General features: G+C 46.8%; 1 protein-coding gene across 2 annotated transcripts in view; it reads right to left on the bottom strand.

The window, feature by feature from the left end:
• DLGAP3 (DLG associated protein 3) overlaps positions 1 to 19,256 on the bottom strand; it is a 36,214-nt gene that overhangs the window by 1,497 nt on the left and 15,461 nt on the right. The window contains exons 3-10 of one of the 2 annotated variants that reach the window (XM_088672263.1): positions 18,060 to 18,174; positions 16,076 to 16,319; positions 14,438 to 14,778; positions 10,803 to 10,973; positions 8,310 to 8,395; positions 3,684 to 4,108; positions 2,473 to 2,564; positions 1,259 to 1,402 (exon numbers count right to left, since the gene is read on the bottom strand). In XM_088672263.1, the coding sequence (XP_088528389.1) occupies positions 1,259 to 1,402; positions 2,473 to 2,564; positions 3,684 to 4,108; positions 8,310 to 8,395; positions 10,803 to 10,973; positions 14,438 to 14,778; positions 16,076 to 16,319; positions 18,060 to 18,174 (1,618 nt within the window). The remainder of the gene's footprint in view (positions 1 to 1,258; positions 1,403 to 2,472; positions 2,565 to 3,683; positions 4,109 to 8,309; positions 8,396 to 10,802; positions 10,974 to 14,437; positions 14,779 to 16,075; positions 16,320 to 18,059; positions 18,175 to 19,256) is intronic. The other variant, XM_035119483.3, reaches the window with a different exon arrangement.

Raw genomic sequence — 19,256 nt, 5'->3', positions numbered from 1 at the left:
AGCTCTCATTTCCAGATCAGTTTGCGACATTTTTTTCAGGTTCTCTCCAGGTTTCCTTTATAGTGCGCATTCATGATAGTTTGTGTTCGTGAGGGTATCAAAGACCCTCCAGATAGCAGTGATGCGGCAACCCTGGGGATGCATTAGGAGAACCAATAAAGGAGAACGATGTGTGGATGGCCCAGCATAAACCCACCACTCATGAAATATTATTGCATCAATGACAGCGGCAGAATACGACAGCCCCCAAAAGAGCTCCAGTGAATGCAAGTATCTCAGGAAGGGAACAAAAGTGTTAAGAACGATGTTTAAATAAACAAACCGGAAATAGCTTTTCAGCCCAGGCTGAAGCTGCTTCCTGCCTCTCAATTCAGATGGAATAAAGAGCTTTGTTGTTCTGCAGTTTTAATTTTAAAAAAGAAAAAAGAACAAAGGTTCATTAAAAATGCCCAATTATTTTGCCTCGACCAGCAATGCAGCTCTAGAGAGCCGCGGGGAGAGAGGAAAACAGCTGTGATGGCTTTATTTGAATCCCTCGCTCGAAATCTCACAGGCCACCTGAGATTAAAGGGGCAACAGGGAGGGGTGCAGAACAGCAGTGAGCTCGGGTGGGAGGATGAGCCTCTTCTTGCCATAAAACTGGCACATCCCTGACAAACGTCTCCAAGGAGGTTGCAGAGGCTGGTAGGCCAAGATAGGGTGGGAAACAATCCCTCCCCACCCCAACCCTCTCACTCTGCACAGGGCACACAAATAGGAGAGTGGCATTGGAAGGGCTGCTGTGCCTCATCTCTTCTGGGTTAAAGGGGCAACACAGGGAGTGCATTGGGTAATAAAAAGCACCCCCCCATGTTATCACTAATATGCACATATATGCAAACTTTATTTTAGTATATGCACTTTTGTACACATTACTTAGCTGGAGAACTGCATTGCAATACTCGTGTGAATTTCAAAGGATGGCTGTGTTTCAGTTTGCATACTGCTTCGGAAAGCGTGGATTAGAGAAGTGTGCCTTTAAATGCCAACAGTATTCAATTTCTCCCTCATCCCTAGTCCTAATCCTGGGCAATGTTTTATTGTGGGGAAGCAATCCGGTCCTCCCTCTGAGCCTTCTGAATTCTAGTCAACTTGCCATCAGCCTGGGTGCAAGGTTACTTCCTCATTTATACTGAACTTCCAGGGGCAAAGAACCCTGTTACATCATGTATTGGGAACCATCTGGTCCCCTGGTTGCCTTGCCCCCTTTTCCTCTCACCTTGGGCTCGATGGGTTTCCACCCATTGGCTTTGAGCTGGTGAAGTTCAGCAAACTTCATGCTGACATCCTCAATGGAGAGCTGTAGGAGGTCCCAGAATCCGGCCAGGTCCTGGAAAGTGGGCATGGGGAAAGCGTTGGGGTCCTGCCAGGAAGGAGAAGGAAGGGAAGGGAAGAGACTGAGCTGGTGTCAAAGGCTCCCTCCTGTTAGGAGGTGGAGATAAGCATGGCCAGATTAATCTGGGTGAGGACAGACAAGAAGGAAGGAATGGGGCAGGCGATGGTCTGAACTCTGAAGGTGAGATTGTGATACAAAGTCACACCTGTTTCCCCCAGGGTTCTGAGGTACATTTCACTTTTGCAGCATGAAAGGTTTGCATTTTGAGTAGATAAAAATGGCTTGCACTCTGTTCACTTTATTGGCAGGAGACAAGCCAGAGCAAGAACTCATGCAGAGATGCAACAAGGCAGCATTCTCTGAGAATGGGTAATCCTGTCATGTCTCTTCCATTTGGAGAGGGACCCAATCCTGCTCAACACACAGATATGGTAGAACCATCCCCTTTCTGATTAGAAGGAGACAAAGCAAGGGCAGTGTTTCATTCAGAGACATAGCAGACCTTTGTGCCTACAAGAGTGCTTTTAACAAGCCTGTTGATTGATCTCTTGTAGCACACAAGTACAGTAGTGAGTTGCTTTTCATGTAACTTCTGATTTTTTGAGGAAGTCCTGTTGGTGCCCCCTCCCCAGCCACTTGCAGTAGAATTGCCCTGAGCCCTGAAAAGTACATAGAGCTGGAAGAGGAAGTGGGAAAGGAAGTCACTCTTCCAACTTCCTTTTTCAGCTCCATATACTTTTCAAGGGAGAAAAAAGGGTAAGGATGATCACCACCTCAATGAGGTGAATGAGGGGCAGAGTTCAGAGGATTTGTAGGCACCAAGCCAAGACTGTAAGGGCACCATTCTGCCCGTAGGCATCTCATTGGCAATCCGTGGAAGTTGGAACATCATCTTTGGGAAAGAACTTGGCACGGGGAGATGCTGTTTTCAGCAGTAGCCTTTCATCCCTTGTAAAAGTTTCATTCTCCCCCAAGAAAGGAGGCTAAACCACCCACAGGTGACATCAAAAAGTGACTTAATTTTAAAGGTGACAAAAGTTGGAGGACCTAACAACAACAACAACAAAATCTAGGCACACACAAGGAGATTCCCTGACCATGTTCTGCTGGCAGAGTCGGTAAAACTGCTGGACTTTCTGTGACATCAGGAGCTGGGCACTGCCCACCGCACTACGGATCTTCTCAAGGACTAGGAAGGTACACAAAGAAAATGAGAGGGTCAGTACCACAATGCTCCAGAGCACTCCCAATGCTAGAGAATTTCCATTGGTTACCAGAATGTGACATTAACCGTGTCTTTGCATTTAACATGCAGTTGTTTTTTCAATACAAAAAATTAAAATGACATCAACTGGTGACAATTATCTGGATGGTATCAGTCAGTCAGGGAGCCTCTATTCTCCTCTGCTGTTTTCTGGAGGAAGACCCCTGCTCTGAAGTTGGTATTTGCATTGGAAGGAAAGTTCGCAATTTGGCGCTGATAGGGGATAACTTTATGCCCTGATTGTGGGCTCCCCCAGATCATCTGATTGGCTAATGTAGGATGCAGGATGTTAGACTACACAGAACTTTGGTGTCATCCAGTGAGGCTCTTCCCTTATCATTATGACAACAAAATTACAATCATATAAATCTTACATTCCAACGAGGGATGACAAACCTGTCTATTTTGTTTCCCCCTCAGTTTCTCATTTTTCCAGTTTCAAGCTTCAGCTTGCTGCATTTCTACATCAATTTGTAACAGTTTAAAGAAGTTCTCACAAACATTAACCAGCACTTTAGTGTACATTTATTCCAATATACCTAATTCTGTATGCAAATTTGCTTAATATACACGTTTCCCCATATTCGTTATTTTCATGAATGCATTTTTACGCATACTTTACCCCCAATGTGATTTGATAGGTTTTTTTTTACACAAAATTACCCAAAATTTAGCGAACTGTGAATTTTGAAAGGTAGTTGTTTCATTCTGTCTATTGTTTTGGGGAAGAGCAAACTAGGGAGGTCTGCATTAAAATGTCAACCGGACCAAATTTATCCCCCGTCCTGAATTCCAACAAACATTTCCACAACACTCCCCCATCAAATAAAGCAAGCTAACATTTCTCCCTGACACGGGAGCTAAAAAAGAACACAGAGGAACATTTTATAGTCCAAAGAACGTCAACAGACTCTTCACATGGACCCACAATTGTATAGCTTGGCTCCCAACCCAACTATATGTGCCAGACTGTACCAGCTTGTAAAAGGAATCTGGCAGCCCCAGATGGGATTCCCCAACCCACAGCACCCGGCGGAGACTCACTCTCTTCCGGCAGATCATAATCTTCAGCCTCCAGTTCCATCTGCTGGCACCAGCCTTCCATCTTCTCCACCTCCGCCTGCAACAGCTTAATGAACCACTCGCCGTCCCGGTGGCAGGGCGATGCTCGGCCAGAATCGGGCAGGCTGCGCGACCCCCTGTCCATCCAGGAATCCTGGCGCGGCACTTCCACGGTGTCGTACTGCATCTGGTAGTCTTCCCGGTAGGCCCACTGACCTTGCGTGTGCACCGTCTTGTACACTGAGTATTGCCGCGTGGACTCCGGCTCCGAGGAATGACGCTGGAAGGAGTGCCCAAACTGAAGGGCCTTGTCCTCCGTCGCCACCGTCAGCCCAGCCAAACCCTCCAGCTCCAGGTCAGCCTGCACGCCGGCTGTCACACTGTTGGACCTCTTGAACCGAGCGCGCCTGCGATAGGGAGGAGAGAGGGTTAGGTCCCTTGCGAGGTCTGCAAAAAGCAACCGGCTTGGATTTGCAAGGGTTCAATCCCTAGTGGCATCTCAAGGTAGGACTGGGAAAGGCTGCCTGCCTGAAACCCTGGAGAGTTTCAGTATCAATGGACAGCTGCTGGCCAGTGTCAACAATACTCAGTTAAATGGACCAATGGTATGACTCCAGTATAAAGTGGTATCCTATGTTCTTACAGGTATGAACCCTGGATGTTGTGCTATACCAAGTCAACCTGCTGGTCCATATTGCTCAATATCTATGAAGAAGGTCTGGAGGCTGCAGCTGCTGCCAGGAGGTTATACGGGGCAGTGGGAAGGGGCCATATTACGTATGTTCATCTTTCTAACTTTGCACTGGCTGCCTATTAGCTACCAGGCCCAGTTAAAGATGAGTGCTGGTGTGTAAGACCCCATATGGCTTCGAACCCAAGTACATAAAGGAATGCCTCCCCTGTGCTTTAAGATCTTCAGGGAAGCAGCATGGGGTGGGGCCTACTTGGCGGTGGCTCCCCATTTATTGGAACTACTGCACTGCTGAGATTGGACTGTCCCTGACATTGCTATTGTTTCAGCATCATTTGAAAATGTACTTATTTCACCAGGCATTTAGTGGCTGGCTGTAGACATTAACAGAATGATTTGCTTGTTTTGGCTGCTCTGTGTTGTGTGTGTGGAATTCATTTGTTGCAATCTTAAATGTTCTTTTATGGTGGTACTCATATATTTGCATGCTTTTATTCTTAGCCACCCTGGGCCGTGATTGAAGGAAGGGCAGGATCCTGCTTGCGGGTCCTGCTTGCAGGTTTCCCACAGGCATCTGGTTGGCCACTGTGAGAACAGGATGCTGGACAAGATGGGCCATTGCTCCGATGCAGCAGGCTCTTTTTATATTTTTATGTTCTTAACCAGTGAGGCTTAATTTGCACCAGGGCTCAGCCCTGGAATACATTTCAAAGAGAAACAGAAGAGCCTCACTGGCTATGTGTAAGTTTGCATGTTCCTCCTGCACCACGGAATACCCAAAGGATTCAGAGGCAGGGCTTTCCCATGTGTGAGATGGGGGCTTGAGAGATGCTTGAACCCTGGCTCCTCTCCTTACAGAAAGGAAGCGCTGGGGAAGAGGGAGAGAACTCAGAAACTGACAAGCCGCCAGTGAGCAGCATCATGCCTGCGTGGCTCCGTCGCTCCCTCCTTCCCGTTCACTGGCCTGTTTCTATGACAACCAGCGCTGGATGGATGCTGAAGGACTAGAGGGAGGGAGGGAGGGAGCACACAGAGCAGAGGACGTGCCAGCCAGTCCCTGACTGAATGAAGATATGGGACAGCTACATGGTGATCACCTCACATGCTCTATGATTCAAGTGTCCGTGCAGTGAACTGAATGGAAATAAATGGGGGGTGGCAAGATGCTGGACATCTCAAAGAGTCTAGAGTGCGTATTCCTTTGCAGCCATGCATACACCTCAAAAGGCTTCCCTTTACTAAGTCAGACCATTGGTCCATCTAGTTCAGCACAGTCTACACTGACTGGCAGCAGCTCTGCATGGTTTCAAGCAAGGTTGTCTCCCAGCTCTACCTGGAGATGCTGAAGATGGAACATGGGACCTTCTTCATGCAAAGCTGATGCTCTACCACTGAACTATGACCCTTTCCCTCAGGGGGATATTCCCAGAGCCTTACCTGGAGTCACCAGGGATTGAACTTGGCTGATGCTCTTATTACTACTACGGCCCCTTTCCAGACAATTAAACTGGAGTCATGTTGGCCCATCTGGTCCAATGTTTCAAATGCAAAGTGGCAGTGGCTCTCCAGGGTTTCAGGCAGGAGAATTTCCCAGCCCTGAACCAGGGATCTTCTGCATGCAAAGCATGTGGTCTATAACTGAGCTATGGCCCTTCTTTCCCAGATGGCTTCTAGTTCAGTGTAGTCTACATCAGGGGTGGAGAACCTGTACCCCCCTGATGTTGTTGGACTTCAAATCCCATCAGTCCCAGCTAGTGCAGCCAATGGTGGAGAATGATGGAGGCTTCCCCAAGAATTTGTAGTGAGCCCCTCACCTCACAAGCCCCACCCCCGTTATTGGGTAGGTCTATAGCTCAGTGGTAGAGCAAGGTAGAGCTTTGCAATAAAGAAGGTCCCAGGTTCAATCTTGGGCATCTCCAGGCAGGGCTGGAAAAGACTCTCTGCCTGAAACTCTGGAGAGCCACTGCTAGTCAGTGTGGACAATATTGACCTAAATGGACTCAGTGTGAGTCAGCATCTTATGTTTTTATTGTAAGAAGTTAGCTACAAAGGCTTCCAAGTCCATGGATGGCCCTCTTTGGGGGTTTTGAGCCCAGGAAGCTTTTCTGTTGAGAAATTGTGCTTCTTTGTGAACCATGGGCTCAGCTAAGTTGTCTGAGAAAGATCTTAGTAAGAAAACCCCCAAAGAGCTTCTACCTGCTGCTGTTGAGAGTATTGGGCTAAATCAGGGGTGGGGACATCTATGGCCTTCCAGAAGTTTTGGGGCTCCAACTCTCCTCACTGTCACATGGCAGAGCCAGAGATTAGGCATGATAAGAGCTGTAGCCCATCAACATCTGGAGGACCAGAAGGTTGTCCTCACCTGGGCTAGGTGAGCTGCTGGCCTGCTCCTGTATCTACATACAGCTACCGTGCTCTTAAAATTTAAATCCAAAAAGCCCATTTTCTGAGCCTGGGAAAGCCGAGTTCTGTGACCCAAATATTTTATACACATCTGCATAATTGTTTCATTTTCTGCACTTTTTACTCATCTGCTGCAAGCCAGTGTGTGTGTGTGTGTGTGTGTGTGTGTGTGTGTGTGTGTAAACATGTGGGTTGCTGAAGCTCCACCTCCTGTCCCCTGGAAATATCATTCTGCTACCCTGACTGGGTTTCAATATTCTAGCCAAACTTCTCCTACAAGAGCTGTAAGATTCTTCCCCCTCCTTCCAAGAGAAGGCTGAGATTCTTAGACTGTAGACACAGTATACCTTTAAGGTGCATTTGAGGCACATTTCCCCCTCAAAGAATTCTGGGCATTGTTGCTTACCCCGCACAGAGTTGCAGTTACCAGAAACTCTTAAGAACTGCAGTACAGTGGTACCTCGACTTACGAACGACTCAACAACTGAATTTTTCAACTTACGAATGGGGCTAATGGCCACATGCTTATGAATGTCTCGACATCCGAAAGGAAACTGCGGTGGTTTTAGATAGGGATTATTAAACTTACGAATTTTTAGATAGGATTGCTTCGACTTACAAATTTTTCGACCTACGAAGGTGCCTTCGGAACAGATGAAATTCGTAAGTCGAGGCACCACTGTACCCTGAATTCTTTGAGGGGGGTAAATGTGCTATGAATGTGCTTTAAAGGTATAGTGTATATGTAGACTTTGGCCCCTTAAACTGCCATGGCTTCCCCCCCAAGAATTATGGGAGCTGTAGGTTGTTAAAGGTGCTGAGATGAGGCCCTTGTTTAACTCCTAGCACTATAGTCATCAGAGTGGTTTCATAGTCCACCCCTCTTCCCAGGGGACTATGAGAATTGTAGCTCTGTGAGGGGAACAGTCGTCTCATAACAACTCTCAGCACTTTTAAGAAACTACACTTCCCCGGGAAGCCATCACTGTTCGAAGTGGTATCATGGTGCTTTAAAGGTATAGTTCGTAGACAGCCTTAGTAAGCTTAAATTCAGGACCTATTTCTATGCTCTGTGGCTTTTTCTACCCTCCAGAACAGCAGCATACATTGAGCCCTGAGTATAAAGCCTTTCATCCTGCTTAATATTCCCCTTCGGTTCTAGTTGGGAACATGTGGCATTTGAGTGTTTTACAAAAGCGGGTGGCTTGGTGATAGGGGGTGTCCCGGGTCACCTATTCCATCACCGCCAGCCTTGTGTGGGCATTTGCTCCTGCCTGGCACCTCTGTGTCTTGATACCCCTTTGTTTCATGAGCTGGGAGGGCAATCTAGCTGCCCTGAGCAGCCAGCATCCATAGCTCCACAAGGTTCTCTTGCTCGATTCTCTAGTCCAGGCTTGTGCCGTGAATATTGATTTGGGGGCAAGGGCGGATGGGGACAGCTGTGCACAGATTGCAAAAGCTGCTCCTCCTGGTGTAAATGCAAAGGACCAAGAGGGATGTTTTGCCAGCTGTACCTTTTATCTTCTTCTACTTGCACCCCGATGGAGTGGAACTCTCTGCGGCTCCTGCTTTCTGTGTCTGAATCGGATATGGTTTCCACCTTTGGGAAAGAGAAAGAAATGAGGATGAGGGAGAAGCAAAGAGGAGGGAAGATAAACAGAGAGGAAAAAGGAAATCCAGAAGTGGTATCCATTATGGTGAATTGATAAGTGGCAGAAGCAAGAGATAACAAGGAAGGGGGGATTGATAAGTAGAGGAAAGAAAAATAACGAAGGAGATGGAGACATGTGCGAGAAAGATTCAAAACGATAAAAATGAATTGAGAACAAAGTAAGGAGAGGGAGAAAGGGAAAGATGAATAGTTAAGTGCATTGAAGTACAGAAGGGAAGCATCAGAGAACGATTCATAGCTGTGTGGGAGGGAGAGGGAGCTGTGAGGAAAGAGCTCTTGCAAAACAGGCGGGGGGCATTTTGAATTCCCATCACCAGATGCAAACGGAAATCCAGATAAACCATGGGAGTGGAGAGCAGAGATCAAGTACTCAGGAGCCCTGTCCTCCCCTTTCATCCCTCCTTCCTCCGGGGATGCCAAACCTCATTCAAAGGCACAGCCTGATGATCGCCAAGACACTCCTGTAAGCTGGGTGGAAGAGAGGAGAAAGGTCAGCCCCACACTCCAGGAGGGAGCAGCTGGCAGGGAATTATTTTGCTCCTTTGGCCCAAGTGGAAAACTCCATAGCAACAGTGGGTAAAGTGCTGGGCTGTACCCAATATTAACCCTACTCAGAGTAGATCCATTGAATCTAAGGCACATGGCAAGAAAAGTTGCCAATCCAGGCTTTATGAAAGGAAAAAGCTTTATCTGCTAGATTTCCGCAGGCCAAGTTGTTAAAGTCACAGGAGCAGAGCTGGTAACAGTGGTACCTTGTGCCCATTGGGACTGGTAGGGTGGAAGGCAGGGAAGCCAATGGTAGGTAGAGACAGAGCCATTGATAAACGGGGCCAACTCAGTCTAGTTTCGTCCTCTGCTGAGTTCCACAAGGGCAACACCAAGATGGAGGAGGAGGAAGCTGACAGACAGGGCCACCACTACCCCTTGACTGGCTGAGGGCAGACTGAGGTTAGCGGGGCAGTGTGTCATTTGCCTTAATGGATCTGCCTCCAACTGGCTGGTAAAGATAATGGTGGAAATTCTTGATGGCCTCTATTTTCCTTCTGTGCAGTCGAATGATCCCCTACTGGAGCAGAAATTATAAATGTGGCATTTTAATTTCTAAAGTTTGCATTTCTAGAGTATTGGTTTCCTCTACGGGACGTGATGCCATGTAAGAGCACTTTTGGAAAATGGTAGCTGCGCCTTAATTGAATCATTTTGCCTCAGCTTCTCGTGCTTCGTTAAGAGCCAAAGCCCCCACTCCCAGCATTTTGACCTTGTCAAACAAGCAACTGCGCACCATGAAGTCGGATCAGACACTTCCTTTCCGCCAGCTTGCCCCCTCAGCTGAACCTCTCGGATACACTTGTCTGAACTTAATTTAACCTCCCTCCACAACACCTGTGCTGATTCTTACTGACAAGGGACAGGCCTGCTAACGAAGTAGGAACAAATGGCAAGCAAAGGAAATGCAAATTTAGGAGACTAATAAAAATTAAAACTAGCAAAAGGGGAGAACATGAACCAGGTGCCTGCCTTGGAGCTCTTTTTCATTAGAAGTTTGAAGTCATCACCAAAAATTGGAATCTTTGCTTACTGAAACCATGAAAGAACGTCACAAACCACTGGGATTTTCCACATCTGGTCAGAAATGGCTTGAATTTCACCCTACAGGCATTTTCTGTAGCCAGTGTAAGTAAGCCAAGATGAAAGTCCTCATTTCACACTCTCTTGTTAGAAAGATAAACAATGCCAGCTTTTGAAAAGGACAGTCTACCCAACTCTGTCTATGCTTAGGAGGATTGAACCAGTGAACATCAATGCCAGAACTGTCTCCATTGCTCCTTTGAGCTCTGGCTTCCCCTATGGAGGAGTATCAAGAGATCCTCAATTTGTAACAGATCAGGGTGCATGGGCATTTTGTAGAAATGGAAACAAAAGGGGTTTATTAATTTCATTCCAGATTGGAGCCAGTCAAGAAACGAATGCCAGAGGAATGGATGAGTTCTGATAACCATATATTCAATTGATTCTATGTATCCCTTGTTTGCTTTGTTTGCCCCCTTCATAGCTGGAATAGGCCAGGTGGAGATTTTCAGGGGGCATGAAGAAAAGAGCAGTTTTTAGTTAAATCCATTTTTAGACAAAACCCTGGATGCCAATTGCTGGAATAAATCCAATAGTGTCCTTAAAACTCTAGAGACTAGTGGACAAACTCAGAGACATCTCTGAGCCCTGGGAAAAAACAGCCATGCAGCCTCAGAGTTTCTCTAAGTAAGCTCAGAGGAAGCTTCCTAATCTAGTCTAAGACAGAAGGAAAGGCTGTTCCAGATTCTACCTCCTTTACTGCTACCTGAAGTTCCCTTGACTTCTTTAGCTTAACAAAGGGACAGGGAAACTCTGGTCCAGGCAGCCTTCCAGGCTTCTCTGTCTTGCCTCTGGGACTCTGCCTCTGGGACTGGCCCTGCTTGGCATCCTCCTTGAGTCTTGTCTGGCTAGAACCCTGGTGATGCTTCTTGCTTGCCTGGATGGAGGATAAAGAAGGGTGTGAAGTGTGTAGAAACTAACCTACTGTACAAATGTAATATTTACATGCATTTCTCCACTCACATTTCCTTCTGGCCCCACCCAGCACTACCATGTGGTCCTCTAAAGGTTGACCTTGGGGTAAAAAAGAGTCCCCCTCCCTGCTTATACTCAAATTACTGAGACTTCACCCAATTTTTCCTCCCAAGTACCTCCAGCATATAAAGCATTATTATCATCATCACTGCTGCTACTACTACTACTACTACTGTATAACTTAGTCAGTAGAGCATGAGACTCTTAATCTCAGGGTCATGGGTTTGAGCCCCACATTGGGCAAAAACGTCCTGAATTGCAGAGGGCTGGACTAGTTGACATTCATGGTCCCTTCCGACTCTACAATTCTATTATTCTACTGGTATTATTTTACACACCATTCACCCCAAGCTCCAAGGATGGGTTACAATATTCAAACACAAGTTTAAAAACAGTTGAAAACAACTTACAATCTCAAAAATTAGGTGAACAAATCATGGACGATCAAGGTTTTATTCTGGTTAGACATGGCATTTAGCAACACCACCACCAAGCAGGGGGCTGGCTGACTGGCACCTGCAGACTTTGAAATGCAGCCAGTGAAATAGAGGGGGGCAAGGCTTTGATGTTGTTAGCTCACCTCCTCCCTGCCCCATACACCTTTGCTCCCCTTTGTATCTCCCCTACAAACCACCACAGGGATGGCAGTCTCATTCCTAACCCCTTCCCAACTCCAGCCCAGATGCATAATGAGCCTGACCTGCGCTCAAAAATACAAACACACAGCAGAGGTCTGAACCCTTTGAGAACAACAGGGCTGTCCAATGCAGCACTAAGTAACTTGCTCCATTAGCGCAATGATTTATGTGTGCCCAACAGAACTCTCCTCTCTCCACATGCCACCCCTTAATCTGTGGGTTGGTTCTCCCAACCCTCCAGCACAGATTTAGGGAGGGCTTGGGGCACTTAAAGGGGGAGGACAGGGGGAAAGTTCCATTGTGCAACTGTAAATACTTTTACTAATGGAACGAGTACATTGGACAGCACCCAAAGTGCCTACAAATTCACAACTGATTCACTGCAAAGGGAAATAACAGATGGGAAGAACGAAAACCGAAGACCCTGTGCACAAATGGAAAACAAAACAAACGTGGCTCAAATGATCCACACAACCAATAAATTTTAAAAATGAATGGAGTAGCAAAGCAAATCGAAGCAAAGCAACTGAGGAACATTGTCCCGTGATCTTACATTCTCTTGCTTTGCTAGCAAGGTATTTTTTATTGGTTATGTATTTTTAAATGTCTAATCCAGGCTGCATCTAAACAGATCCCAGGGTAGTATGCAACAGGATCAACCATCATAGCTTATGATAAAAGCCAAACATAAACTGCCATGAAACTAAAGAACACACACAATAACACTAACCACCCAATGCCTGGGCAAAGGAGCTGAGAATGTGGTTCTGTCACCAGTGTTGAAATAAGGTCTACCAGTCCAGCTGGTTTCTGTATGTGGGTGTGAGGGGCACTGTCTTGTCCTTCTCCTAGGGATGGATGGATCTGCCAGTTTTGATTTCTCTCAGATTCTCATTTTTCCAGTCCTGAGTTCAGTTATCCACATTACTGCACCAATTCGAAATTTGTTCTTCAAAGTCTTCATGAAAATTCATCAACATTTCAGTGCAGATTTCTCATCATGTACACAGCTTTGTACACACTTCCTCCCTGACAGATGCATTTTGCAAGCAATTTCTCCATGTATAATGCATTTTATCTGTTATTTTCTCTTCTGGTTGCCACCCGTCTGTCTCAAGAGACAATGGAGTGTGCCTCCTCTCTGGAGTGAAAGCCTGGGCAATGTGTATGGAGGTCCTAGGCTACCCGGACAACAAGAACCCACTATGCATTTTATTATTTGTACGCATTATTTGGTTAGAAAACCTGCACCACAAAATCTGAAAAAGTGTGCATTTTGAAGGATAGCCATGTTTTGGTTCATGTATTGTTTCGGAAAGTTAAAATTAAGTAGGTTTGTATTAAAATCTGAACAGAACGGAATTCTTCCTCCATCCCTACCTTCACCATTGAGTCCACTGGCAGAAAAAGGTAAAATAGAAGAAACCAATAAACCAATGTCTTGGGCCAATCTTGCATTCAACCTGCTCTTTCATAGAATGAATAGCCACTGAATTGTAAAAACAACAACACAAAAGTCAAAGTATAAAATGAGCTGTCTTTTAAATCACAAAGTATATATATCACTGTAATTTAGGTGTGTTCAATACCTCCTGATGGTGCCACAGGTGTTTCTAATTTTGCAAACTTCTTTGGTGGATTAGAGCGATACCATCTTCTGAACTGGGCAAGGTTTGTGAAATATTGGCAGATGTATGTATGGACAGTATTAACATCCACAGAGTATCTGGTTCATACAGTATGCCACTCCAGAAATATAGGATATATTTAGGATATAATCTATGTTCATGTAAAAATTATACTTTTGTGTATTATGTGATATAATCTTTGATGAGATAACTGTTTATATTAAAGGCTGATGGTAGACCTTTTGATGGTGGAATACTTAAAAACAACAACAGTGACATATATAACTCATATACAGGTGAAACTCGAAAAATTAGAATATCACCGAAAAGTGCATTTATTTCAGTAATGCAACTCATTATTATTATTATTATTATTTTAATTTTTACTAATGCTTTCTTTTGGAAATTCCACAGTAATAAAACAAATAGTTACAATACTACAAAAATAAACATCGCTATTACATTTCATTAATTACATTCCATTTATAATTGACCCGCCTAACGACAAATAATTACAATTACAACAAATAAAGGCTTGACATATCTTGCTTTGCATGCCATGCATCTATTTCATATATTGGTTTCACCTTTTAAGTTGCGTTACTGAAATAAATGCACTTTTCGACAATATTCTAATCTTCAGAGTTTCACCTGTATATAGTGTGGTGTAGTGGTTAAGAGTGGTAGACTCATAATCTGGGGAACCGGGTTCACGTCTCCACTCCTCCATATGCAGCTGCTGGGTGACCTTGGGCTAGTCACACTTCTCCGAAGTCTCTCAGCCCCACATACCTCATGGAGTGTTTGTTGTGGGGGAGGAAGGGAAAGGAGAATGTTAGCCGCTTTGAGACTCCTTAGGGTAGTGATAAAGCGGAATATCAAATCCAAACTCCTCCTCCTCCTCCTCCTCCTCCTCCTCCTCCTCCTCCTCCTCGGTTGGTTATAAAAGACACTTAATTTGAAACTTTGACTTTTGGGTTTTTGTGCATGTCTTTAGTAGTCAGGGAGAGGTTTCCTTCTGGGTTTGTTTTCACTCACTAAATTGTGCCTGGCCCCAAAGCCCGAACCTCCCTGCAATCCTGGGCCCACCCTGAACCTACCTGAACTCCGATAGATGGGCGCCATTTCTTCTGACGAGCCAAACTTCTCAGCTCCTCCCTCCCTGGAATTGTCCTGATGATGAGGGTGGAGGGGTTGGGAGCAGTCCTGTGTTGGATTGAAGGCAAGTCGAGGGACATGGCAGTGATCTTGGTGCTTTCTAGGCTCTCTGTGGAGTTGCAGCGCTTGGCGGCCTCTTTGGACCACGATGGACTCCTTTTGACTTCCCTGGGCAGGAAGCTGTCATGGGCGGACTCAGAGCTGCTTTGCGTCGTCACTGAAATGAGGGGCTTGGCTTTCATTCCTGAAGGGAGGGGAGGGGGAGCTTTCCTGTAACTAAAGGCTACACGGAGGGGTGGGGTGTGGGGTGGAGAGACAGAGATAGGGAAGGAAAGCAAAATGTGTCAATAAGAAGGGAGCTCTCTACTAATACAGGCACCTATTGGACAGGGCTCATGATGTTATAAGTGGTGAGGCAATGGGGACCGTAGCTCAGTGCCAAACTGGTTTGCATGCAGAAGGTCCCAGGTTCAATCCCTGGCATCTCCAGGGAGGGCTGGGAAAGGATCCTCTCCAAAAACCTGGAGAGCTCTGGCCAATCAGCACAGACAGTACTGAGCTAGATGGACCAATGGTCTGACTCAATATAAGGCAGCCTCTATGTCCTTAAAGCTCCTCTATCCCCCCCCACTGTTTGCCTTGTTTTGGAAATGTTTCACACACACACAATTTGTTGTCATGTAACAGCATTGGCCTAGGAGTGAGAAGACTTGCAGAGGTATTTGCTCGCTATGGGGTCTCCCCACCTTCCTTTCCTATACCAATTTGTGAGCCATTTTGTATTAATTTAGCAAGGAAATTGGGACAGGCATTTTTAAACAGATAAAATATACAAACATTGCACAGTATCTCTGAGAGTAGGTCACATTGGACCAGAACAAGTTTGGGGCAGGAGCTCAGATTCAACCTTAGCCATCTCCAGGCTGGGCTGGGAAAAGTCTTGTCTGAAAGCCTTGAGAGAGCCTCTGCCTGAGCCATTGAAGAGCCCTCCAGATGCTATCGGACTCCAACTCTCTTCAGCCTCAGCTTGCAAAGTAGTTGGAATTCAGCCACATGTGGAGGGCACTACATTGAATAGCCTGTGTGAAGATGATGAACCAACTTTCTGTTTTTGGTGAGGGGATGCAGGTCAGGGGCCAAGCACCTGCTTTGTATGCAGAAGGTCCCAGGTTAAACCCCAGCATCTCTAGGTAGAGCTGGGAAAGAATCTGCCTCTGAAGAAGAAGAGGAAGAAGAGTTTGGATTTGATACCCCGCTTTATCACTACCCGAAGGAGTCTCAAAGCGGCTAACATTCTCCTTTCCCTTCCTCCCCCACAACAAACACTCCGTGAGGTATGTGGGGCTGAGAGACTTCAGAGAAGTGTGACTAGCCCAAGGTCACCCAGCAGCTGCATGTGGAGGAGCGGAGACGCGAACCCGGTCCCCCAGATTATGAGTCTACCACTCTTAACCACCACACCACACTGGCTCTGAAACCCTTGAGAGCTGCTAACAGCCAGGGCAGACTGCACTGAGCTGGGTGGGCCAGGAGTCTGACTTGGTTCAAACCAGCTTCCAAAGTCCTGTGTTGGTACTTACAGGTGCTTGGCTTGAGAATGCTGCTGGTGAGGGGCTGGCCAGGCTGGTGGGTGGTGGTTGCCATGGTAAAGAGAGAGAGGCAGTCATCGTCCTGGGAGCAGCCGGCCTGGATGGCTCTCAGGTAGCTATGGCTGCGCATGCGGAAGCAACCGGGCAGGTCTAAGGCCTCGACAGCCTGCGACTCCACCTCTCCAAAGACAGACTCACACACGGCCTCAAACTGGTGGTTCAACTCATCGTTAATCTGAGGAAAGGGGAAGAAGATGGAGGGGCACGGAAGGCCGTGAATGGAGCTAAGACCTATGATGCCAGGATTAGGGATGTGCAAATCTGTCCAATTCCCCCCCCCCCAGTCTTAAATTCACATTTGGACCCTCAAATACCCTAAGAAATTTGTATCTTGGCTCTGGAGTCTGTGGTGGTTCTGTTTCAGTGTTTGCTTGCAGAAATAGTTGGTGCATCTGTACGGAAGACCTGAACGAGCATTGTGATTTTGTAGAGTAAGGCTCAGAGGCATGAGCATGAGTACACCATCAGAAGCCAGGTGGGGGGAGGCAGGGATAACCCACAGATCATGGAGAAGGTGTGCTATGCATGTGCTATGCATAAGACACAGAGGAGCAGCAAGGAAATCTGCTGCTGGTATGAAATTGAACGTGACTGTTTTGAGCTGAGATTTAAGCCAGGCAGAGAGGGGGTGCGGGTGGAGCAGGCGTGGGGAATCTCCCCCAAGCCTCTCTGTCTGGCCCTTAGAACGCTCATCAGGCCACACCCCTCACTGTCCCTGCTTCACATCCCAAGTGCTTTTGAATGGCTGGAATGCACCTTGGATTCTGATTAATGGCTTTTGCTTGCCTGGCTGGAGAATACATGGAGGGATATATGGGTGGTATCTAATTAATGTGCTCCGTCAGTGAAAGGACTTAAGTTTTCACAGCTTAACTTCCCTCCCCCACGTGTGCTACACATTCCACAAATTTGCTCCAGAGGGTTGGCGAAACCCCCTGAACAGATTTAGGGAACAAATGAGGGGAGGAGGAGAGGGGAAAACATTCCATTGTGCTAGCTTAAATTCTTGCACTGACGGAATGAGTTACTTAGCACCACTTTAGATACAACTCTGTGAGTGTGAGCATTAATTTCAAGCTACACCAAGGAAGAATATTCTTTCCCTCTTTTAACACCCCCCCCCCCCAAAAATCTGATTAGAGCATTTCCTTGAGGAATGACAGTCTTTGCTCTCCAGTGCAATACTCCAAGCTCTCTACAAGACAAAGATATGCAAGCGAATTCATTTTTTATATAACTCATTATTTCCCCACAAAATCCCATCCTCCTCTGCACCCACACTTCTGGAAGGGGAAAAAAAATCCTCACTTGGGGATTCAGGTGGACACTTGATATTTCAAACTGACTGATTATGGTGGCATTGAAATATTGGCAGTCCACTTGAACCCCTCTAAGGAAGGTGCCCCACATTTGAAGACATATGGCCCAATTTACATAGATGTCAGTTTCCCCCCTCCACTCGCCACTTCTTGTACCCCAGGGTAGGGAACCTGTGGCTCTCCAGGTGATGCTGGACTCCAGCTCGCACCATGCCTCATCATTGGACATGCTGGCTGGGGCTGAAGAGATTTGGATTTGAGCATCATCTGGAGGGTCAACAAGAGCATCAGGTTGGAGAAGGCTGCTTTATTGGACAGAGCAATTTATTGGATGAGTCACCCACATTTGGACAAGCACCCTTAAGGTGGCTTTCAAATCCAGATGTTTGAAAAATCCAGTATGGTGAAGTGCAGCCTTGCTCAGTCTGGTGCCTTCCCGATTTTCACATCCAGTTCCCACCATCCCTGAACACTAGCCAGGGCCATCTGGAGTTGATGGGAGCCAGAGTCCTGTGGCAGGAAGGGCACAGATTCCCCACCCATCTCTACCCAGTCCCCTTCCTGTAAGGCAAGAGCTAAAGAACAAATCACCTCACCTGCCCGGTGGTAAAGGAACGTCCATACCCTTGTCCCCGTGGCCGGATTCGGGGTGACGTGCAGCAGCTGGGACAGTTACAGATATATGAGTCAGAATAGTGCCTACTTGCAAACCTAATGAGAGACATGGGGAAGAAAGTTTTCTGAACAAAACCCAAAACACGACATGATCAGAGCAGATGGGAAATGACTCAGGGCTGACTGGGTTTGACTTTGCAAGCTCCCTGCCCTGATCCTATCAGATAGGGGTAGGGAACCCCAGGCCCTAAAGCCAAAGGCAGCCCTCCAAGTCCCTCTATTGGGCCCTTGGGATTCTCCACAGGCCACACCCCCTCTCTATAGACCACACCCTCACCAGTTCTGCTTCACCCCCCCTTTTTTGCCAGGTTGAAATGTCTGTTGCTTGCCTGATGGAGGTCAGAGAGGGATGTATGGAAGCCAGACAAGTGCACAAAGGTAAACTGTACATTTTTGGTCTGCTCACCCATCCCTCATATGTGATCCTTGGAAAGTTTCCTACAAGAGAATGTTGTCCTTGGACTGGAAAAATGTTTCTCAGTTGGTGTGGAGCATAGTTTTAAAGAAACACAGAAATGGATGGGTGGAAGCTTTATATGACAGCCCCCATCCTTTGTCATGGATCCTGAGCAGGTGTGAGGACTGTATTGGGGTTTGGGCTGGGTGTTCATCAGTATGAGGATGATATGCAGCTCTACCTCTCAATTCAGAACCAGTGCAGGCGGTGAAGGTCCTGTGTGAGTGTCTGGAGGTGGTTGGAGGATGGATGGTGGCTAACAGATTGAGGGTGAATCCTGACAAGACAGAAGTACTGTTTTTGGGGGACAGGAGGCGGGCAGGTGTGGAGGACTCCCTGGTCCTGAATGGGGTACCTGAGACCCCTATCAGCCTGCGGACTGTCTCACCAGAGTGGTGCATGCTCTGGTTACGTCTCATGTGGATTACTGCAATGCACTCTATGTGGGGCTACCTTTGAAGGTGACCCGGAAACTACAACTAATCCAGAATGCGGCAGTTAGACTGGTGACTGGGAGTGGCCGCCGAGACCACATAACACCGGTCTTGAAAGATCTACATTGGCTCCCAGTACGTTTCTGAGCACAATTCAAAGTGTTGGTGCTGACCTTTAAAGCCCTAAACGGCCTCGGTCCAGTATACCCGAAGGAGCGTCTCCACCC

The sequence above is a fragment of the Zootoca vivipara genome, chromosome 6 (genome assembly GCF_965207765.1).
Source record: "Zootoca vivipara chromosome 6, rZooViv2.hap1.1, whole genome shotgun sequence".
Lineage (NCBI taxonomy): Eukaryota > Metazoa > Chordata > Lepidosauria > Squamata > Lacertidae > Zootoca > Zootoca vivipara.
The sequence above is the reverse complement of the archived record's forward strand: the minus strand, read 5'-3'. Positions and strand labels throughout refer to the sequence as shown.